The sequence below is a fragment of the Leptinotarsa decemlineata genome, unplaced genomic scaffold (genome assembly GCF_025532065.1).
Source record: "Leptinotarsa decemlineata unplaced genomic scaffold, Ldec_3_MD MMD2_tig00002082_RagTag_RagTag, whole genome shotgun sequence".
Classification (NCBI taxonomy): Eukaryota; Metazoa; Arthropoda; class Insecta; order Coleoptera; family Chrysomelidae; genus Leptinotarsa; species Leptinotarsa decemlineata.
This window is the reverse complement of record NW_027412573.1, coordinates 8887172-8912621: the sequence shown is the minus strand read 5'-3', so window position 1 is coordinate 8912621 and position 25450 is coordinate 8887172. Positions and strand designations below refer to the sequence as shown.

The 25450-nt window shown below is 33.0% G+C and overlaps 1 protein-coding gene across 2 annotated transcripts; it reads left to right on the top strand.

The window, feature by feature from the left end:
- Positions 1 to 230: 230 nt before the first annotated feature.
- fab1 (1-phosphatidylinositol 3-phosphate 5-kinase fab1) lies at positions 231 to 24492 on the top strand. 2 transcript variants are annotated; one of them, XM_023159122.2, is made up of 20 exons: positions 231 to 739; positions 795 to 984; positions 2082 to 2334; positions 3890 to 4096; positions 5634 to 5845; positions 7420 to 7644; positions 7864 to 8052; positions 8109 to 8344; positions 9972 to 10239; positions 12878 to 13584; positions 13640 to 13917; positions 14540 to 14953; positions 15024 to 15325; positions 15453 to 15725; positions 15781 to 15953; positions 16012 to 16328; positions 17729 to 17979; positions 20908 to 21231; positions 21288 to 21449; positions 24212 to 24492. In XM_023159122.2, exons 1-20 carry the CDS (start codon positions 422 to 424, stop codon positions 24406 to 24408), a joined length of 5496 nt encoding a protein of 1831 aa, XP_023014890.2. In that variant the 5' UTR covers positions 231 to 421; the 3' UTR covers positions 24409 to 24492. The 2 variants fall into 2 exon arrangements, with proteins under 2 accessions (XP_023014890.2, XP_023014888.2); XM_023159120.2 differs by having other exon boundaries at positions 15453 to 15731.
- The last annotated feature ends 958 nt before the right edge of the window (positions 24493 to 25450 follow it).

Here is a 25450-nt window from a genome sequence, read left to right as displayed (position 1 = left end):
TCTAATCAGGTATATTTAAAACACGTTTTCCTAAAAACTGGTGAAGCAAACGACAATATATTAACTAATGCTTTTGTTATAGCGAATTTAGGACCACCAGAGGCTACATTTTTGATACTTCTGTAACATATCCGTAATATCCGTCCGATCGAATGAAGTTCTGTTGAAATGTGAAACTGGCTTAACAGTTCTGGCAGATCACAACCGGAGAACTGTCAAATCATGTCGATTATGACAGACAGATTTACAAAGGAAAGAAGGTGTTTATTTTCATGTTTTCAAACAAAAAATTGAATTACCTATTCCTTTAATGTTAACAAATTACTTCTTGGTTCTAGCAGTCGATTTTACCGTATAATGAAAAAATAAAATTATATGAAGAGGAATATTTGGAAATAGATCTTATTTATCTTTATTGATAATGAGTAAAAACCTGCAGTCCGCAACAAAACTCACGGAATTTGCACCTCTGCAGGCCGAAGACCCAAAACCTCAGAGCGTTGGGCAATTTTTATCCAGTTTTTTTAAGAAAAAAAACATTCCAGAAGAAAATGTGAATGAAAATAAGGAAATCCTTGTCCCAGAATCTCTCCCCAACTGGGCAGTTGACTCGACAGTAGAAGCAAAAAATATAGACAATGATGCTGTTTCTAATGTCTTTGCAGTTGACGTAAATGAAGGCCGAAGTTTACCAAACGTAGTAAAAAGAATAAGCAATCTATTAGCTCTGAAGAGTAGTGTTAGTTGCTACACTTTTTCGAAGATTATTACAAGTATAATGAATGTCTTTTCAGAATCTACAAGACTATGGAGACACCGAATTGAAACAGTACTGGATGCCAGATTCAGTCAGTAAAGAGTGTTACGAATGCTCTGAAAAATTCACAACATTCCGTAGGAGACACCACTGCAGAGTTTGTGGCCAGATATTTTGTTCTCAATGCTGCAGTGAGCAAATACCTGGAAAGATATTTGGCTGTACAGGTTGGTTTCATTGTACAAGGGGTCAATTTGGAATATTCCCACGATTGTCATCTTTGTTTTAAAAAGAAAAATTAGGATACACCTCAATTTTGTTCTGGAGTATGCTACTTCAAACGAGTATTTGGTGTATTTGTGAGGGCATTTTCTTTTAGTTTGTATCTAAAGGTCTACATAACTTTGTAAAATGTTTATTTTGAACTTAATTGCTTTCTTCCTTCCTTCGGAAGTTTCCCACCTTTCTTTCCCAAATAACTAATCTCTCCCAAAAATATAACCCTTTCGATTCAAACTAGATTCCTATGGCTGGGATTAAATCAAATAAGTCTATGAATGTATTTACTTACTGTCATTGTGACATGAGTAGATTGAACTCTTCCTTGATGATTCTGATCTTTGGTTTTATCCATTTGATTTGTTTGTCGTTTCACTTTTTCAAAAATATATCAGTTTGTAAAATAAAATCAAAGACTAAACTTTTATGATTAAAATAGAATCCACATATCAACCACCTAATAAGTTATGTGTTTTAAAGGTGTGTTGTGCTTTCAATGGTGTACCCAGTTTTCATTTTGAAAAATTAACCATTATGGTGGTGTAATTTGCCTCAAACATAAAATTTGTGAAGTTCACCTGTTAAGAAATAATGGCAATGTTCTGTTACCAATCCTTATTAGGATTTATGCATTTGTACAATAGGTAACATAAAGTTTAACCTAATCTTGGACCTTGCCCTTCAACAATTATGAATGAGTTTCATTATTTGAAAACTATTGCAAGTAACAACAAAAATTGTAATCCAAAAAGTTTTACTTTTAACGAACTGTTTAATCCACATCAAATAACATTGAGAGCAAATAATTTTTGGCACTAGTCAGAAAAATGAAGAGAATTGCTAGCTAATCTGAAATAACGTCATTCTCGACAAAACCAAGCTTATGTGTTCATGTGCATCTTCGATTTCTATATACATAAAAAAAATTAGAATTCTATTCCAGTTGCAATGGAAGTTAATTTGATGTTTTCATACTTCCAGAAATACTTTACCCATTGTTGAGTATTAAAAAGAAATGATATTGAAATATAATGTTTAATTGCAGGTGATTTGAGGGTCTGTACTTACTGTTGCAAAGTTGTTTTATCCTACTTGCAGTCATCGGATTTTACCACAGATTTGTCTGCAGATTTAAGAGTTCTGCAAGAAAATTTGCAGTCAAAATTCGGTAAAGATGATTCTCCTAACCTTATGGATGATAACACTCTGAGTATTTCAAATTCCAATACATCGGAAGAGAACACATTGAAGAGAAAAATTTCAGTTGGTTACCAAGAAGAAAAGTTTGCATCTGGAGGGTAAATTAATTAAAAAATCTCATCTTTTTCTGCCCTGATATTAAATCTGAAGTGATATCAGATCTACTTTTGGAAATATCCTTCAAAAGTCAAAAAATTGATAAGATATTCATATCTCATTAAACATTTTTTTAATACTTATTCAAATTCCGTAAATTGAAAATACTTAATTTTACTTTGAGAGACTTGTTTCTTGACCCCTTTGGGATCTTGCTGAAAACTTCCTATTATCGAAGTGTCAGTTATTTTGACCAAAAACCATTTCTTGTAAAGAGTTTCATTTAGTTTTTTGCAGATACATGTGACTGATTCATACACTAAACTTTTTCTCTCTTCAACTTCAATAATACGGATTAAAATCTGTCAAACTATGTTATTCAAACAAAGCTGTTATACTCTGTAGATATATATTTAATGTATTTTGATTCAAGAAAGAAGTTGAGTTATTTATATATTGGTACCACCTACAGCTGCCGGACTGAGTCGTGGCCAGTGAGTGCAGTAAATGTGTATCATCATATATATCTACAAGAACCCAAATAGCATTTTAATATCCATTTATTGTTTACTCCTTAATCTGTACTACATAAAATTGCAAACAAAAGTTTCTATTCCTATTCTATATCATACACTTCACAGATAATAGCAGAATGCCAATAACAACAAAAAACTGGGTTGAATTCTAAATGAAATCGATGACATTGCCCATTAACACATGCACATTTTTTTACTTCAAGCAATACTTTAAAGAAAACCTGCTCACCCAGAGAACTGTCTTTGAAGTAAATGTAAAAATGGCGTGTATGAACGCTCCTTTTAATTTACATTGTGGCAATGTAAAAGATGAAGTAAAAGAAATGTTTGATTATGAATCAGTCAATACTGTTTTGTGGGCCAAACCTTACTTATTCATCCAACACTGTTCTTGAAAATTTCATTTCAGACTGTTAATACTGAATAGAATAGATTGTTAATACTGATTTAGGCAACACTTCTTGAAAAAAATCACTCTATATAAATATCAATGGATTCTGTCTCATCTGGTGAAGAACTTGATTGATGAATATTTTCACTTCAGATTTAGTTATTAATTTTATTGCATACTGTTGCAAGTGTCCAGTGGCTGTTAAATGATGTCGTTATCAAAATTTTCAAAAGAAAATAAGTCACATGTTCGGATAAATCATCAGCAAATAGAACATATGAAAAACTGTTCTATTCATAAAATCTATGAAGAATTTTTTTCCAGACCGTCACTTATAGCTAACAAAAATTTTAGTGACATTATTGTGAGATATCATAGGAAGTAAGCAATAATAAAGTTTCTGGTGATTTAAAAGTATTGTAATCTTTGGTATTGAAAGAAGTTTTTACTGCAAAAAGAAAACCTATGAAAAAAATCAATTGTTTGACATTTTTAAAAAAAATTGACTTCAGATTCTTATGAGTCGACAATAAAAATACATAAACTATTGGAAAAACCATTTTATATTTCATAGCATGGAAAATATATGCCCAGCGTGATATATTTTATAAATTTATATTTTATTTTCAGGGCAAATGTTACATATTTGTCATCCGAAGAAAAATGTAGGGCCCTACAAAATTCGTCATCTCTCAGGAGTCTTTTCGAAGAATTATGCAAACCTTCTACAGGTGTTCCATTTGAAACTCATAGATATCGGCTGAAAACTTACACCCAGTGTTTCCTTGGGTCCGAATTGGTTGATTGGTTAATTTTTCAGCAGAAAGCTAAAAACAGGTAATATAACCATCTTCGCATTTTTATGGTATGGGGATTACATCTAGCTCTTACTGTGAATATGGAGGAATTGAAACTATCAACCATATTTTCTTAGCGTTCTTCCTGGAAACGATATGTATGAAAAAATTATAAGTAATATCGGAAAATAAAATACCTCTCCCTATTCACAAATCTACTTTGACAAACGACTCTGATTAATGAAAGCAAAAAATATATAATTACTTACCCTATGAAATTAGAAATGAGAATATGTATTACAAATTCAGAAAAATAATGAAAGAAGCTCTAATCAGAAAAGCATTCTATAATCTCGAGGAATTTTACAGTGAAACTCTGCTATAACCTTGATATTTCCAAAGAAGTGCTACTTGAAAAGTGCAACATACAAACCCTCGAGAAAAGAAGAGTGCATACTTAATATACTTGTACAAGATGATACATGGTAAAGTGAATGATCCTTGTCTTCTATCAAAAATCAATTTCAATGTACCTGCTTATGAAAGTAAATCGTTTCGCACATTTTATATTGAATCGGCAAGAACAAATTATTATCAAAATGGCCCCATTAAATGATATGTGCAATGCCTATAATAATGTTCAAAATGACTGTGATATCTTCTTCCAAAATCTTACTAGTTTTTGAAATTGTATGTTTTATGTAGGTTGTATGAAATTGTATAATTCTTGTTGAATATTTTTTTTATAACTTTTTTGTCATTTTGTTATATGTACAAATCTATTTGTTATATATACCTTTCCTACTCTGTAACTGGGCCCTGATCTGTAGAGTTTGTAAACAATTAAATAAATGAAATAAATAAATAAAATTTAGATATTATTTTATTCTCAGTATGTATTATTTATATTTTATCTGCTATTTTAATTAATTTTTATGTTATTTTTCGTAATACTCACTCATTTTATCTATATTTGACATATGATTATATTTTAACTGATTAGTATAGGATTGTTCTACTTTTGTAAATATTTTGTATATTTTAAAAAAGCACTCTTTAACAATTTTTTTTCTAACATGCTTCGTCAGTAAGAACTTGATTTCTTGGACAATAAAGTACATATCTCTCTCTCTTTCAGGCATTACATCTCCTTTAGATATGTTTATAATACTCAGAAATTTAAACTTATCAGTCATAGAAACAATAATATATTTTATGAAATTTAACAAATTCAAATTGTAGAAGGGAGGCGATATCTTCTTCTGTCTCCCACCCTCAACTCCCTCCCTTTTTTGGACTGTTTTTCCTTTCCTAAGTCCTGCCTTTTGCACAAAAAAAGAGTGCTAGCAAAGAAACCAATAAGCAATAAATTGTTATATACTTGCAAACACGAAAACTTTGAGGAATTAACAGCAGAAAATGAGTAATGCTACATATAGGGTGCGGTATTGTCAAACTGTACCCCCCCCGACAAAGCTTCTATTATGTTATGTAATAACTAAGAAAGCAGCGACCATACAAATAGAAGAAGAAAAAAAAGAAAACAATTTAGTAACTCAGTATCACTGATATTTCAGGATTCAAGCTTCAGCAATATGTCAGGCTCTTCTAGAAGGTGGTTTCATTGAGAGTTTTTCGGACCCGCAGACTTTTGTCGATGGCTACTCTTTTTATAGCAAAGGAGTTGCTTCTTCGCCTGAGTTACCTAGGTCTAACTTAAATTTTGATGTTCCATTCCATGAGGAACCACATTGGGTTCAACAAATACCTCAGGAATCAAGTACTACAGGTGTGTTTGAATAATAATATTTGACTTATTACTTATTACTGGAATTGTTTCAGAAGATTGTGCGTATTTGTTATTTGGGCTTACATTGTGAGGTCATTAGAGTGTTCCTCAATCCCAAACAAAAAAATCTGTAGAAAAATTCAACTTTTGATGAACTCATATTGAAGTCATGAAATTGATATCACCTTTAAAAAAAATTGATTTTGAAAGTAACATCTTTCATCTTTTTGTAGTGCTACAACTTTTATTAAAAAGTTTTTTCTGTAAGCTAAGGTTTTGGCTTTCTACTTATCCATTTTTATACAAGGAAAGGAAGGAAACAATCAATTCAATTGTTACACATCGTTTAGAATTACTCATTAAGTGAAATATTTACTCATAATTTCACGTCTTCTTAAATGTAGATGTGAAAATATATTTTTTTTTATTTGAACCTTCATTCATTATTTCCGAATCGGGTGGAAATTTATGAGATTTTGTGTATCTACACAGTATTCCATTTGTTTCATTGCAAAAAATGTTGAATTGAGTTTCTTGCAAACACCATCAATATAAATTTTCTAATGCACTCAGTCAATCGGCCGATGTGTGAGTCGATGGTTCAAGCCGCAGGCTGAACGCTCGATTTTTACTTGCTATCATCCAACCGATGTTAGAAATCACACGTTAAGAAGTAAGACCCCGTTAGTCCTTAGCTCGCACAAGTTTCGACTTCTGAGGGTTGTCGTTGGTAGGGGTACGATAGCTGGTTAACGGAAAAAACATATTTTAAACATTTTCAAACATATCTAGTAAGTTACCTAGAAATGTTATGTCATGTGACATCATTATTTCGTCAATTTGATCAGCATCCTCTAGGACGTTTTTTCTTTTTGATTAATATAGATTCAGAAATAAGAAGTATTCAATAATAAGCATTTACGCCATTACATAAATCCGTCAATACTCTCTTTGGCCCTTGTTGGTACATCTTCTAATGTGGCACCATCTGTTAATATAGTTATATGATTATTATTGGATTTTTATCCCAACACCAAATCGTTATTTTTAACACCTCGACACGTGTTTCGATCACCAAGTGATCATCTTCAAAGAGGAAGATTAAATATATATATTGTTATTTTTTTTGGGAAAGAAAGTTTTTGGCTTTCTACTACTCCATCTGATACAAAAAAAAGGGATGAGAGAATCTTCCAAAGATGGAGTAGTAGAAAGCCAAAAACTTTCTTTCCCAAAAAAATGAATCACTCCTAAAAATATAACCCCTTCAATATATTGTTATATTCTGAGTTTTAATCTTCCTCTTTGAAGATGATCACTTGGTGATCGAAACACATGTCGAGGTGTTAAAAATAGCGATTTGGTGTTGGGAAAAAACTCCAGTAATATTCATTACTACACCAAAGGTTCCAAACAGTGCATCATAGTTATATGATAATTGTCAACGTGTTCTAATTGTTAACCAAATCCAAAGAGATAAGGTCTTGGTACTGATCCTCGAAGAATTTTAGGTTCAAATATAATATTATTTCTTCTGTATCTTTACTAATGAATTGACTTGAAAAATCTTGTAGACTCCGATAATGAACAGATGTCTCCTATGAATATGACACAAGGAAATATCACTTCTTCTTCTTCGTACATGTTGGATCTCAACTTAGAAGCCAACACTGTATATTTATCGAGGCCTCCGGATATTGACTTCAAGTCACCTGATGTTAGTGAATACGAACAGCAAGATAACGAAGAAACTAATATCGTGAGGCCTTCAGAACAGCTGGAAGTTGCTCCAGAATCTGGTAAGTGAGTAAATGAATAATTCTTTCATTGAGTAAAAACTAAATCTATGTTTCCGGGGGTGGTTCATGATTTTTTTTTCACTCCAATATTCAACTTCAAATATTCAGTGCTTTTTCTATTAAATCTTTGACCTAATCAACAAACTTGAGAATGAATTTTGCTGTTTTTTCATTCGTTGGGTATGTTTTCACCTGTAATTTATAAGTTTTTTTTGTTAGGTTGGTTCAATGCCTCAAATTTGAGAGAAGAAAATCGTGAAAAACTGGCTTACAGTTTACTAACTGAAACATTCGAACAGCATGAACTAAGTTTTCTGAGACAGTTGTTATCTTTGAAGGGTTTGCCAAGTTCTTGGGTTGAAGAAATCATACCGCTAATTCATGAAATAATAGCAATTATTAGACCAGGTAATAACGTTTTACAGAAAATATTTGTGTGTTCAATTCAGGTATTATTTTTTCAGATAAAAATCATGACGCTGTTGACCTCGACATAAGGCATTACGTTCAGTTCAAAATAATATCCGGTGGTCCGAGAACTGACACCGTTTTAATTGGGGGTATAGTCTGCAGTAAAAATGTAGCTCATAAAGCCATGTCGACAGATATAGAGAATCCAAGGATATTGTTGCTACAATGTTCGATTGTTTATCAAAGAACCGAAGGAAGACTAATGTCTTTAGAGCCTGTGCTGATGCAAGTAGGTAATATTTGAGTTAAATTTTAAGCTACTCAAATTCGCAAACGAAAAAGTCAAAACATAGTCCGAACTAAGGTTTTATTACTTCAACAAGTCAGCAAAGTGTTTACTAGTATTTGTAGATCATTAATTATACCAGAGCAGCTTGGGTTCACAAATGGTAGATCTACAGTATCCAACCAAATTTATTACCAGCACTACATAACAAAAACACTTGAGAGATCCGCACAGGTTGATGTTATCTATACAGACTTTTCTAAAGCCTTCGATCGGGTCTCTCATAATTTATTGATTAAAAAACTATATGCCATTGGGTTAGGTGGTAGGATGTTGGATTGGATAAGCAGTTATTTGATAGGTCGTTTTCAATCAGTGAGGTTGAATGGTATAATTTCTGAACCTTATGCAGTAAAATCAGGAGTACCTCAGGGATCCCATTGTGGTCCCTTGCTGTTTTGCCTTTTCATCAATGACATTAAGACTAAAATTCAGTATTCTGATTTTCTCCTTTTCGCTGATGATCTGAAGATATTCAGAGTAGTGGAAAATATGTATGATGCTAATCTTCTCCAAATAGATCTCAATAATATAGCAGAATGGTGTTATGCAAATTGTCTTCACCTTAATAATAAGAAATGTTTCTCAATGGTGTTTAGTAGATCACAATCAGCAATTCGATTTGATTATCAATTAGAAGATAATATGTTAGATAAAAACAAGAATGTAAAGATTTGGGAATATTATTAGACAACAAGCTTTGTTTTAATAACCATGTGAACAATGTCTCCCAAAGAGCGCTCAAAATGCTTGGTTTTATTGCGAGGTAATCAACAAATTTTTCCCCTTCTACTATAAAAGTTTTATACTGCTCTCTAGTCAGATCCATTGTTGAATACAATACCATAATTTGGAATCCATACTATGACAAGTATATCCATCAAATAGAAAATGTACAAAGAAAATAACTGAAAATCATAGCATACAAACTAGGTCTAGTTGTTGGTGAATATAACTACAATGAAGTAATGAACTTGATGAGTCTACCTAGTCTAAGTGATCGCAGGATTATGATATCGTTGGTTTATCTCTTCAAAATAATCTCTGGCATAATCGATTGTCCGGAAGTTCTCTCTATTATACCATTCAATGTTCCAAATAGACAAACCAGACAAAAAAACTTATTTGTTGTACCACATCACTTAACTAACTATGGTTTTTATACACCCATCTCAAATATGTTAAGATTGGGAAATACATATTGTCATAGTGTTGATTTCTTCTGCGAAAATCCAAAGATTTTCAAAAAACAAATAGCTAGATTGTTGTTCAATTGATTTCTATTTATGATTTTATGATTAGTGATAATGTTGTAAAAATTTAAATTTTATTATTATTTTATATTTATATATTTCAGATATTATTATATGTTTGTATTCTGATGTGATTTCAATGTGATATAGTGCATAAGTTAAACGTCGCAACATATATGTTATTTCTTAACTGCATTGGGGTAACCCGTTTATAAAAAAAATAAATAAATAAATAAACATTCTTTTAAGAAAATTTCTTGTTATAAAACATTTTTGAGTGTTTTCTAATTAATGATTTATTCAATTTTTTGTTTCAGGAACACGAATATTTGAGACACGTTGCTGCCAGAATAGTTGCGCTCCAACCAAACGTGGTGCTAGTCCAAAAAAATGTTTCCAGATTAGCTCAAGACATGTTGAGGCTGCACAATATCACCCTCGTCCATAACGTTAAGCAGAGCGTTCTGGAAAGGTTGTCGAGATGTACTCAGGCGGATTTAGTTTCTGCCGTTGACGCTCATATAGGCCGGCCGAAATTGGGGACTTGCAAGAGGTTTTATCTGAAGAGTTTCGATATTGAAAAAGGTTGGTGAAATTTTTATTTCACCACCAATATGAATTTTCAGAAGAGTTTCAAAACAATATGGCGAATTGACAACAATTGCTTTAGATTTTGTTAAATTTTTGGAGTTTAGATGTTTTTTCGAAACGGTAATTTGAACTGATGATGATACTTCTTTGCAACTTTATTTGAAACAGTATTTTTGGTGATATCGGAATGAAATCTTGTCAAGATTTTATTTATTATTGTAGTATCATATTTGGTGAAAAATGAGAAATAAAACTTTCTATGTTTTTTTACCACAACTACCACAGCTACCACAGATTCGTTCTATAAGGACATTTTCAAACAATTACAATAAACTGAAAATTAATCATAATGTTAGCCCTTATATATCTACTGTAGGTAATAATAGAGGTCCTTAACTTAATTAAGTACCTGAAATGTGTTTACTTGTGACAATGTGGATACGCTAATTTGAAAACTGATGGGTGAACGTGATCAATTTGATCATTCAGCAGATTACATCTGCTAGTGTCATGGTGATGAACATTTTTATTCATTTTGAAATGTGATTTGTTTTTGAATATGTAAATGCATATTTCAAATATATAAACTGATATAAGTGTCAAGATGTGATAATTTTTGAAAATTTGTCTGCAAGATTCTCTCCTTGAGACATTTGCAATAGACAGTATAATGCGTTTTTGATCAATGAATACATTATGAGTCATGGATGACCCACCCCAGAGACAGACACCATACCTCAGTCTTGAATCAACTTGATCATAATAAAGGCTCATTAGTTGAGTAGTAGTTAAAACTGTCCGGAAATTCATAAATAGAAATTTTATTGAGTTAAGCTTAGAAATTAGATGTTGGCAATGAGCATTCCAGTTCAAGTTTTCGTCAAGAAGAATACCCAGGAATTAAATACTTTTATTCGATTTTGAGTATGTCGCATTATCAGCACTGAAACTGAAATTGAAAAAATCTGATATTTGTTCAACTGCAGAAGCACATTTGTCTTTCAATATTTCGTCATCTGGTGCTGAGATGATTATAGAAATGTTGTCAGCGTAAGCTGTATAATGAACTTCAAAAACAACAGAGTCATAAATTAAAATATAGAATTTTATAGATTGTTAATCGATTAAAATTATTTTCTTAAACAGAGTCTATATTGTTTATATATTGTGTTTGCATGCAATCATCTTATAACAAATGGATTCTAATGTAGACCTATGGTCTGCACAAAATATTCCAAATGAGAATAATTTCTTTTCTTGAAATAGCATTACGAAGCTTTTAGTTCATGAAATCTACACATACTCGTTCTTTTTTTTGTGATGAACGTGAAAACATTATTCAAAGTTCACTACTTTTGTGCTCGGGATGGCATTTTCCTTGCCTTCCCTTGGCTCTCACAAATCTCTGGAAAACTTCTGAGGGTTGCTCTTGCGGGTGGGCTGATTTTCACTTGTTCATTAAATTATTCCATTTCACTAAAGTTCACTGAAATAGAAGGAACATTTTCATGTATGGTCACTATTTCTGTTTGTATACCCGGTGGCCCAATGAAATATCCCATTTATCAACATTTTGACTGTGATTATCTTTGCTTATGTTTTTTAAATTTATCATGAAAACGGTAGGAGCGCTAATATTACAGAACAATTGGCCAAAATCCAGATAAGCGTGTTGACCATTACAGTTCATAGTTGAACTCATTGAGACAGAAACGGTGAAGAATAAATAATGAACGCTCAGCAAATGATAAAGTGGGAAACGAAGCTATAGATTTTGGTGTTTTAGACCAGGTCAGTATTGATCCTATGGTAAATATTGGACGATAAATTGATGGATATAGCCGTTACTACGTGGTAGGAGATCATAATGAAAAAATGAAAATTTCTATGTTTTTACCACTTTTATTTGTAACTAACGTTACTGCAGTTTCGTCCTATATGGACATTCTCAAACTAATACAGTTATATAGTTTGAGAATGTCCATATAGGACGAAACTGCAGTAACGTGAGTTATAAATAAAAGGTGTAAAAAACATAGAAATTTTCATTTTTCACAAATATTGGACGATTGTTATGGCTTCAAACAAGCGTACAAAGGATTTTAAAATCCCATCAATTTAACTCATATCAATTACTAAATGTAAATGACTTTGGCAGACGATAATGAATATTCAGAATTCATTGTCCAATATCTGTTTTCCAATATCTGAAGGAGTTGCCTGATACTTGATGAAAATCTATAAGAACTTTAGTGTTTGTGAAAACCTGTTTTTCAGGCGATTCATTTCTCTCAAGGTTTTTTCCTGTTGTGTATATTGTGGAAATTGTATAGTTATTTTCATAGATAGTGTTATTAATTTTTATTGAGTAACGGGTCAGTATATTCACAATTATATTTTAGTATTTATGTAAAAACTAAATCTATTATGATCTCAATAAGTTATATCCTGTTGTATATTAGGCTTGTCTATTCAAATCAGCTCACTGACTTTTTTTATTCAATTACCATTATCTCCTCAACTCCATATCTCTAATTTAATATATTTGCTGTCATTTTCTCGTTTATCATTCATATATTCGCTAAGATAGGATTTTAAAAAACAAACAACTATAATCACACTTTCTTTTCAGGTGGGTTGAAAACTCTGATGTTTTTTGAAGGCCTCCTGTTACCACATTTAGGTGGTACAGTGCTGCTAAGGGGAGCATCAAAGCCTGAACTAGCCCAATTGAAAAAAGTATCTTCATTATTATTATTCACGGCGTACAACTGGAGGCTGGAGAAATCATTTTTGATGGACGAGTTTGCCATGCCTCCCAATACCAAGTTTGAGTTCTTCGAAGAAAGCAGGGAAAACTCTCCAGAATGTCCAGAACCGAAAGTTGCATTCACTGAGTTCCAAGAAACTGTTCCCATTCCAGTTGATACAAATGAAAAAGTGGAGAAAGTTATCCCAAAAAGAATATCGAGGGATGAACAGTCTAATGGGGGCAAGAAAATCACAGCAGAAGCTATTGAAGATTTCACAGATCCCTTACATTCATATGACACTGATTTACATTCTGAAAAAAATGCAGCAAATTCTGAAACTTTCACTGTGGCTCTGTTACCATTTTCTAACAATTTCAGGAAGCATTTAGATGATATTATACTGTGCATATCTCCTTACATAGTTTTCCCAGTTCCTTATTTAGAGACAGAACAAGGAAAGAAGTGTAAACTAAGAATGTTTTTTCCAAGAGATATATATTCCAGTGAACAGTTTGAGAATGGCAGAAAAAACAAAAGGAAAGAGTTGGAAAGTTTTGCTTGTAAACACAACGAATCTAATAATATGGTAAGTAGTTAGTTCTTGGAATTTTTGAACTTCTCTATTTCTTATTTAATTTTAGGTCAAACCTCCTCATCCGTTTTTGCTTGCCCAAATAACTTCTAGCGTGGACAATCCAAATATTCAAAATATGCTTGCTAACTTCAGGGCTTGTGGCGGCAGGTATGAGAAGAAAGAGAACATTTGTCTGAAAATCGAATCAAAAAGTGTTGAGAAGGCAGAGCCTGATGTTATTGTCAAAGATGCGCTAGATCCGCATAATCACCAAAGATTAGCAGTACTATTTTGTAGTTATAGTTCTGAATCCAACAATGCTCCAGCATTTTGTGTCAACCCTTGGTAAGTGGCAAATCGTAATAGTACTTATAGAAAAACTGGTTGAAGACATCCCATAAAATCTCAATTTTGTAAGAATATACAATACAATTATACATTATACAATAGTGAAAATATACAATATTGTACAGCACATTGAACGTGTATGGCTGACCTCTAGATAAAAGTTTTTGCTCCTAGTTTTCAGTTTAATTCAGTGGCTAAAACTCAAAAACAATATAGTTGAGAATTATACTAGATTATACAGATTAAATCCTACATTCTGTATTAATGTGTAGGTGAAAAAACTTTATAGATTTCAGATGCAAATTACCTAAAACATAATAAGTGCATGTGAAATAAAATATTCTAGCAGTGAGAAAAAATGTGTGCTAGATAAAAATGCCAGTTGAAAACTACAACAAACACGTATACGTGGTAGGCTAGAGAGTTGTAAACTCTATGTTTCCTTTTCTCTATCACTGAACTCATCTTAGAGCCTAAAAATACTTAGATTGAGCTAGATTTTTAAAATAAGTGGTGATTCATCGCATATTAAAACCTACAAATGAAATGAACTATTTCAATCCTGAAAATGTAAATTCAAATTTACCAGCATCAATATCGATGGTTTCTTTTCTTGCAGGGTAGTATATATGGATTTTTATGGTCGAAATGACATACCCCTAGGTTGCTTCTTAGAGCGATACTGTTTTCGCTCTACATACACATGCCCTTCTAAATTGTGCGACACCCCAATGGTTAGGCATATAAGACGGTTCGTACACAACACCGGCTGTGTTAGTATATGTCTGAACTACTTTGAAAACGAATTTTCCGAAGAGCACATCGTCATGTGGTCTTGGTGCACCAAGTGCCAAAGAGTTTCTCCTGTCGTTCCATTATCTGCTGATAGTTGGTCATACTCTTTCGCAAAATATCTAGAACTAAAGTTCCATGGGGATATGTTCAGTAGGAGGGGGCAGTCAGCCTGCGACCACAGCTTGCACCACGAACACTATCAATATTTTGGATACAAGAACTATGTGGCATCATTCAAGTGAGTAACTTTGAAAATTAGAAACGAACACTAGTTAGTTGAATAAATTTGTCGTTACCATATTTTTCAGATTTTCTCCCATTAGTATTTGGGAAATCTCGTTGCCGCCATCTCTGATTGAGGTTAAATATGATGTGAATAACCTTCAAACTCAGCTTATAGACGAAATTCGTATCATGGCTCAAAAAGGGCATGAGATATTCTCATTAATATTGGACAAATTGATGGTGCTGCCCGGAGAAGAAACGGATGCCGTCAGCAACATGAAACTGGCATTGACTAGAGAACATGTGCAGTTCAAGCAGAAAGTGGAAGAAGTTCAGTTGAAGCTCACTTCACCAACCATAGAAAATAAGGAATTTGACGAGAAAGGTAAAATGAAATTAGTTTAGAAATAAAACAAGAATATTTATTATTTAACGCTGCTTTCTAGTCAATCTTGACTAACATCTGCCACAAAAGTCCCATCAGACTGATTTGACTTTTTTTATTTTTTCAGAACTTCATGTAGCTTATTATAAAATAGGAGATGCTCTCACAAGGATAAAGAGATCCATTGTTGAAAGTGTAGATTCTTGGAATGTACAGTTGAGTGAATATACACGTAAGAAAGATGGGGATAAAAAGAGAGAAAAACTTCCTCCTATAGATTCTGACAGTAATAGTACCGATGAAGTTCTACAAGAATCTCTAGATTGTGGTCTGACAAGCAGCTTGGAAGAAAAAGAATCTAGTAATGCAATAACAAAGAGAATCAAAAGCTTGGATAACAGTGATAGTGAGTATAACTGAGTTTATAATATCACTGCTGAAATATTGAGTTTCAGCCGAATCATTGGCCCCGTCATCACCTAAGAGTCATCACAGGTCCCAATCTGATGGTACCATAATTTCTCAAAGCGATGATTCCACAGACGGAAAAAAAGAAAGTGATAAAAATAAGGTGAAGAATATTTTGTCCCATTTACTCACGCCATCAACAAACACATATTCGATCAGCGTAAGATCACTTAATGATACCAGAAAAGAATATGCTATTGAACCTTCGAAATTTTCAGTGTCCGTTCAGCAATCAAGAACACTACTTGCTTCCTGAATCAACCATTCCTATAGTCGTATTAGAAAGCGAACCGAGTTCGGTAGTTGCCTATACTCTCTGTTCGAATGACTATAAGAAGGCATTTGATGAATTGACTAATAAAAAAACTCAAACTGATCAGGCCCCGAGTCCTATAACCAAGAGACGAAGCAACAGTACGGATAAAGAAAAAAATGACGATGACAAATCTTCGAGTTTACTGGGATTCTTGAGAAACAAGGAATCGAAGTCTGACTTGTTTGGACAACCTGCAACAAGTACATCTGTGGATGTAGGGTATGTATCTACTTGTTTATGGAGGCAAAAATCTTAACATCAGTTGAAGCCATCATTAATACATTGAAAAAAAAGTTATTGATTGAATAGTAGTACTTTTAGGAGACATCATTCTTCAATAAATTACTACAGAAATTCATGTCTTGAACAATATCAACAAATGCAAAACCACTCATTGAAGTATCAGTATTAGAACTAAATTTTCTGTGTTGACTAATATTGCTGGATCTATCTACAGGTTCAGAGGCTCAACTCATATGTGGTTCAATAATTATTTAAATAAAAGAATGCAGTATGTATGTATGGGATATGAAGGAGGTTTAATAATAAGTCAAACATGTGGCGTTCCACAAGGTTCAATTCTCGGACCTGTTTTATTCTTCATTTATATCAATTTAATTTCTGATTTGAGCTTGGGTGGAGAAATTAAACTGTTTGCAGATGACACAACCCTAGTTTATTCAGAAAAAAGTAATGAGGAATAACTTCAAAGCATTGATAAAGCTCTAAAAATGATTAGTCACAAATTAGCAATATGTAAAGCAAAATCATCGTTCACGTTCATAACAATATTATTTGTTATCAGTACCTCTGATAGTTATTTCGGGAGTTTATCATTGAAGGATAGAAACATACTTATTGAAAATCAGGAGCAGTATATATCTTATAAACCGTATTGGTTGAAAAAAGATATATAGACAGGTTTGGCTCTCATTCAACTTACTACAATACTCGCCAAAATAACGATATTAGACTCCCTCTTCCTTCTACAACTCTAACTAAAGACTCATTTATTCACAATGGCTGTAAAATATATAATCACTTACCTGGTGAAATCTAGAAAATAGTATCCATTTTCGAATTAAAAAAATCAGTGAAGAATCTTTTGGTAGAAGAAACCTATCACAATTTGGAAAACACTTTGAGGATTCCTTGTGATATTATAGTCTATACGAAGTCAATCTGAATAGCTAAATAAAAGACTAATGTACCGAGTCCGATAAATTAATTAGTTAATACCATATAAAACCTCCCACATAAAAATAATGATTAGACCTCGTATGAATTACCACGCCGTTCATGCCATACAAAGAAACTACCGACGTTCGGTAACTATTTAATTTTTATGCCATTCCAATTGAATTTGTGTATACTATACACATTCTATTTATCTTTCTATATTGTTATTATGATTTTTCAACAGTGTAAGACTTATACAATTATTATAATAATTATTTTTATTCGTACTTTTTTTACTTGACATTGTGTACTTTACTTTCATGCACAATAAAGTATATTATAATCAAAATTTTTCCCAAAATTGAATTACTCTTTGATTTGCATTGTATGTTATTCAAACTGAAAATTAAAAAGTTCAAAGAACTCAAATATTTTTACAGTACTGAACAATCGCCAAACCCTGTGGAAAAAAATGACGATGCAAAGAAGGCCAGAAACGCTCACATAGAAGTGCAGTTTCAGGATTCGAATAGCAACTTCTTTTGCAGGGTATACTTAGCAGAGAAATTCGCGGCTCTTCGCGCTTCCGTTCTACCAATAGGAGAGGAGGGATACATACGATCATTATCAAGATCTATACAGTGGAATGCGAGAGGCGGAAAATCTGGCTCTAACTTTGCCAAAACTGCAGGTTAGTTTGTGTTATTCGTTTAGAATAATTAGCTTGTGTTGGAACTTCATCAGACTTGCTGTTTTCTCACAATCACCTCTGAAAAAAAAAAATTCAAAAGCAGTGCCAAGAATCGCACAGTATAAGGTAAGACCTCGTTAACCTTTAGGTTTGTCCTTCGTAGGGGGATGACAGCTGGTTAACGGAATAAATAGATTTTCACAGTTGAATGAGTTGAGTTCATTTAATAATTAAGTGAAGTCATCTTTCATGATACCACAGGTTTTTAGTTTGTTGATACTCGCTTCAATAATATAGAACCTATTTCACCTATAACGTTAGTGGGGTAGCAGGAGTGAAATATGTTTTTATACTTTGAAGGAATTTTTCCTTTAAATGATATTTATTTCAATTCAAAATTATGAACTTCTCTTCCCCTTTTCTTTTTTTGAACTTGTTATGTATTTATGTTGACACTTTGTACACTGTGATACTGACTTTGTACACAATTTTATTGTATGAGTGGAAATAAGGTATTCGATGGTAAAAACTGTCAAATAATGAATGTATTTGATAGGGCATTGAATTTGGAATAGTTTTTATCAATTGATCTTTTTTTGTAAAGTAATTTTAAGCCCAAAATTCAGATGATTTTCAAATTGATACAGAATGTTCTCAATACAAATTCATCATATTTTCTGAGGAAAACTTTTGTAAAATGCGCCATTACATAATGTGGAAATTCAAACTATTTTTTCATGAAATTCTAGGATTACCTTACTGCATAAATCATAACCAGTAATGAATGAAGATAAATTGGTTGAGGCTTTCGCGGCTGAGATTTTCAGTGTTACTACCTTCATTCGGGTTTGAAGACGTAGTTGAGAACTGCATCCTGACGTTTCGCCAGCACAAGTGGCTGGTTTCTTCAGAGATTTTTTCATCTTGATGATTCACCAATGACTGGTGATTTCTAGTTCGTAAGTTGTATTTATGTGGACTCAGGTAGTCCCCCTCGCTTGTTGATGTGTTGCTATTGGTCGAAGTGTTATTACCCATATTGTTCCTGTTGTATATTAACGATTTGATGAACATAAGTGTATCAGGAACATTCACTCTCTTCGCTGATGACACCATTATATTGTGGTATAGCAAAAGGTATAGATATACTCAATGAGACAATAGCTCATGATATACAAAAAATCAAGTCTTGGTGTGATTCCAATCTACTCTCCCGTAATATTTCTAAAACAAATATTATGACTTTCAAAGTTCACTTCAGAATTTATCTGTAGCGAGCGGTATCATTGAGAACAGAGAGTGTACTAAATTTCTGGGACTGTATATAGACGGTGGACTGAAATTTGATGCTCACATCAGAAAAATGAAAAGTAAAATTTCCACCAGCTGTTATGCAGTGAGAGTTATTGCTAGAGAATTGGGAGTTTATACTGCGAAAACACCATATCACGCTTTGGTAGAGTCTCACTTAAGGTACAGTATACCTTTTTGGGGTGTGTGTAGCCTTAATTTGCTGGAGTCTGTATTTGTAATACAGAAGAGAGCTATATGATACTTCTGCAAAGCTAAACCTCGTGACTCATGACTCGTGAATATTGATACCAATCAATATTACAGTTTGATGACTTCTATACCGATCATTTTTAACTTAGCATGTTTCATGTGTATGTATGTTTCAACCATTATTTGTGGTTTTTTATTCAGTGTTTTTATACTTTAGTTTACATTATATTTTATCTATATTTTTATATTCATAGGACATTCATGTATTCTTTTATATTTATTCACTAACTTTGTCAACAAGATTTTTTCTTTGGACAATAAAGTATATATAATAATCGGTCGGTAGCCAAGCGGTTCGGCGTGGGTGCTTTGTTCACTCACTCGAATCGACTGCCGTGTTGGTCGGTGGTTCAAGCCCTAGTCTGAACGATCGATCTTCACTTGCTATCGTCCAACCCGTGTTAGGAATCACACGTTAATAGGTAAGACCTCGTTAATCCTTAGCTCGCACAAGTTTCGACTTTTGAGGGTTGTCGTTCGTAGAGGTGCGACAGCTGGTTAACGGAGAAACAGATTTTTAAACAGACAGATTTTAAACAGAATAATGACGTATCTATTCCCGCCGTACCTATTAGCGGGTTGTTATTGGTTACGGTATTAATACTTGACTTATTAATCGTCTCTAACAGAAGTAACATTGCACTGCACATTGTCACTTTAGCATCTTTGAGTATGGGATTTCAGATCCGGTGAAGCGTTACCGCCTCCTCTTTTCTGTTGTAGTTCTCCGTATGTTAATGGATTTCTATGGCTTCCCGTACAAGCCGACTGTGGTATCCATGGTCGGGGGCAAGTAGTTTCACATCTTCAAAGAGTATCGTGTATCATCGGTGAATCATCAAGATGAATAAATCTCTGAAGAAGCCAACCAGTCGTGCTCGCGAAACGTTAGGATGTAACACTGAATGAATGAAGAATCAGCCAGGCCTTGGTTCAATGGAACATGAAGTACCAAATGTTTTGTCTGCTACTGCGACAAACTAATCACTGAATTTAAAACAGATATCCGGCGTACAGTACTATAAAAATGATCTGTCTCATGGACTGTGTTGGCATACGAGACAATTTGTATTCAGGTCAGTAGGACCGTTTTTTTTGTTGGAAAGCTCTCGTGTCAGTTCCATGAACCAGAAAGGTAGAAAATGTGTTAACATGAGATGATTAATTCTGAAATCAATGCCACATATTATCTAGGAATTTGCAATGTATATAAAATGTTCAAACGGATTTCATCACAAAGTCAGCCTATATTTCCACAGTCTTGAGATGATTTAAAAAATGTATTAGCTACTTGGTTTTATTTGATTGTTGTTTTATAAAATGTGGTTGATTGTTAATCTCAATTTTTTTACCCATATTTTTCAGATGACAGATTTATTTTGAAGGATATGTCCAAATCAGAGGTTCAGCTGTTCTTAGAGTCAGCCTCGAATTATTTTGTTTATATGAACAAATGCCACAGTACCAAGCAACCAACGCTCTTGGGTAAAATTGTCGGCATCTACCAAATAGTATTCAGAAACAATTCCAATGTTCCTTATAGAAGCAATATACTGGTCATGGAAAACTTGTTCTACAACAGGAAAGTTTCGCAAAAATTCGACTTGAAGGGATCAATGCGAAACAGACTAGTCGTACCAGATAATCAGGAAGGAGAAATCGTTTTGTTAGACGAGAATCTGCTGAAGAGTTAGTTCAGCTAGGTTTTATGAAGTAATTGTTTTGTTAAATATGATTATTTTCAGTGACGTGTGATTCTCCTTTGTATATTTTGCCACATTCCAAGTCAGTTTTGATAGCTGCCATTCAAAATGATACTGAGTTCCTTTCTACGCAATCAGTAATGGATTATTCTTTACTTGTTGGACTGGATTCCGAAAATAAGGAATTAGTACTAGGAATTATAGGTAAGAAATAAACATTGAAATAAATTAGAATATCTTGTATTTAATTTGTGTTATTTGCCAAAAATATTTGATTTGTATTATTTTGAAGGCTATTTCATATATGTTTTTATGACTTTGTGGATGAGATAAAAATCTGATGAAATATATTTTTATTGATTGATGTAATATCGAGAATCAGAGGCAGAGTTTATGGGAAGAATATAAACACTATATGAAAACAAGATTGGTCCAAAAATGTGTCAAATCTTGAATTTTAAAACCTGGAAAAAGTAATGTAATGGCTTATTTTAAATTTATGATAAATAGAAAGGCAACACTCTGAGATCAACAACCTGTACAAAGTTTTTAGGAACAATGATTGATTCCCTTTTCACATGGCGAGAACTCATAGAGTTTACATCTGAGAAAACTGAACCATTCATATTACCTAATAAAATCACAAACAAGTAAACTAGATACCAAATCTCTACTAACGGTATACTATGCAAAATTTCATTTCATAGTATGTTGCAACATTGCTGTCTGGGGATTAGTCACTGAAATTGGCTGAATATTCGTAAAGCAATGTTGAAGTTAATTTTCAACTTTGATTTCAGAACGTCATGTAGAGGAATATTTCAAGATAATAAAATATTTACTATGGCAAACATATTCATCTTGAAACTTTTCACATATATTCATGAGAATATAAGACACCTTGACCTATGATCGGAAGTACATAATTATAATACTAGGAAAAACATCTCATGGAACATTCACCAGTTAGCAAGATCAGTGGTATTGTTTCCTGTGTAAAAAATATAAATACTGGTGGCCCCAAGGGCAGTGTTCTAGGATCCCTTTCACTCATTCTTTATCTAAATGGTATTGGCTTTATTGAACACTGCCAGTTGAATAATCTTTTCGTTGATGACACCTCACATAGCAGTCAATGAGGAAAACCTCCACATTGCAATTCAAAAATTGAAAATATTTCTGAATTGCAATTAACCCAAATTGGAGATTTTTAGAACTATGGTAAACTTGATAACTTCGGAATATACATATGAACATATATATTATTATTAATAACATAAATATCTCTACATATAATGAAATAATAGAAATAGTTAAAGAGTACAAATATATTCACTATAAACTTGCAAAAGAATATTTTCCTTCTAGAAAATTTGCCCTCAGTTATCTTTTTCAACTTCACTTTCAGTCTATAGAACAATTATCCAGCTACACTTCGTTTACTGTGCAAGTCTACTTTCATTACTGAAACTTGGTAGCATCAAGTTTTACAATGCAAAATCGAGTCATTCGCGTTAAAATCAAGATTGCACTACTTTTTTATGAATTTCGTTTGAATGAAAGGAGAATTTCCTTGTTAATTCAGACATTTCATTACAATAATCCATAACACGATTAACACAATTTCAGAAATACTGAACTTCATGTGATTCCTACAACTAGAGGAAAACTATGAATTCTTTGTTTCATTAATAATTACCTTCAAATATTAGGCATAATGTAATTATACATTCATTTAAATTAAAACCACCTCACTGTTCTGTATACGCGGGTTCTAATTTGACTGGTTCCTTTTTTTTTTTTATTTCATAAATTCTTTTATGATCTTCCTTTTGGTGATCGAAACACCTGTTGAGGTTTTAATAATAACGGTTTGGTTTTGGGATATAACTCCAGTAATATTCATTACTACACCAAAGATTCCAAACAGTGCATCACAAGTTCATAAATTGTTTTCTTATTATTTTACGAGATCCGGCTATTAAATAACGAGACTAGTTACAAAAAAGGGTTTTTACATTTTACAAAATTCTACATTTGGATGCTCCCCTTCAATATACTCCCCACGCCACACACATCTTTCCATACGTTTTTTTCATTGATCGAAGCAGTGCTGGAAGTCTTCTTTGGTGAGGGCCTTCAGGAGCTCTTCCGTTTTTTTGCTTTACCGCTTCCATCAAGTCAAATCGAGTCACTTTCAAAGCAGATTTTTATCTTCGGGAAAAAAAATCGCACGGTGCCAAATCTGGCGAGTACGATGCGTATTCGAGAACTGGAGTGTGTTTATCAGCCAAATACCATTTCACATATAACATGTTATGGGCAGGTGTGTTGTCCTGGTGCAAAATCCACGAGTTGTTCTTCCACTACTCGGGCCGTTTCTTACGAACTCGTTCTCACAGTGTTGCCAAAACTGACAAATAGTAAGTCTGGTTGACAGTCTGACCCTCTGGAACCCATTCAGTCATCACGATATCGTGAATGCCAAAAAAAAAACGATCAACATTGCCTTGTATTTTGATTTGGACATCCCTGCTCTCTCGGCCCTCACTGAAGCGCTTACACCACTCAAAAACGCGCCACGAAATAGAGAATTGTCCCCATAGGCCTCTTGCAATAATTTATAGCACTCAGTCGGGGTTTTTTTCAATTTGAAATTGATACATTGCTCCCGTTTTTCATCACATGATTTTCGGCACGAGAAAAAAATTTCAAACCGCTACTGCACAAATACTATAATAGTTACAAAAACGTGTTTTGGTACGTAAATAGAGAAGATTTCCAGATACTTAACGCACCACTCGTTTTTTCCCCACCCCTCTAGGGGCGCAGTCTCTCGTTATTTATTAGCCGGACCTTGTATTTCCCGTGAATCTGTTCAAATATTTTCAATCTCCTGTATAAATATGTATGATTCTTGGGATTATTAAAGTTATTATTATAATATGATATTTTTATTATTATAGATTATATCAGAACGTTTACATGGGACAAGAGATTGGAAACCATGGTGAAGAAAAGCGGAATTTTAGGTGGGCAAGGAAAACTTCCAACAATCGTATCTCCGGAAGAATACCAAAAAAGATTCATAGAAGCAATGCACAGGTATTTTCTGGAAGTACCAGATCATTGGGCTGGATTGGGAAAAGGGTTAGATTTTTAATTTTTTTGTTGTTTGTTTTATGTATAGTGTTATCTATTGATTTGTTTCATATTTATATATTATTTATAAAATATATATACCAAACGGTTGAAATAATTTCATTTTATCTGCTATAAAGCTTCATTTATATGATAAATAATTTTGCAACATCAGAAAGTTATTCAAGATATTCCAAGTAAGAAGTATGTCTTGTTGGTCAAGTACTCAAAAGCATCAGGATGTATTTGATTGATGAAAATACGATTTGATCTCCACAAACTTTACATAATAATATGTATAGTACGAAGTATGTAATTCACTACGAAAAAGCTACTGTGTGATGTGATATTTTTTTAAAATAAAATGTTTAAAATGTTTTTTCCGTTAACCAGGTGTCGTACCCCTACGAACAACAACCCTCAGAAGTTGAAACTCGTTCGACCTAAGGACTAACGAGGACTTACCTTTTAACGTGCGGTTCGTAAAAATAAAGTTAGTGGAGAGATCAGATCATAAGGTGTAGTTTATAAAATTACTATGGATCTTCATCAAGTAACGGCCGAATCAATCAGAAAATTTTAATATGTGCATGTGTGTGTGTATACCACTGTCACATGTTTCTACTTCATAACCAGAAACACATGTCAACTGGTGAGTGCTGACCATAATTGCTTGAGTGGGGCCCTATAAATGAAGTCATGGTTCTCCTGAGGCTTCTAATTGCAATATCAAACGTAACTGTTACAATGAATCTGGAGAATTAATTATTCCATTCATCAATTTATGTATGTCTTCAAGTAACCACAGCTCACAAAAACTGTAACACTCGTTTCACTATACAATAGCTTCCTCGGGCATGTTCATACTATGTACTCTAACCTACATTGTATACATATCATCACTCTTCTTATATTCCTTCTGAAATCATCTAGAAGACTCATACCAAAAAATTAAGAAGTTACAAGACGAAGTTTTCTCAAAGCGTAAAAAAATACAAGACGAGAATAATTTTTATAGAAAAGCATCGATTGACAGATAAGTGAGAAAAAACTAATAATTGGAA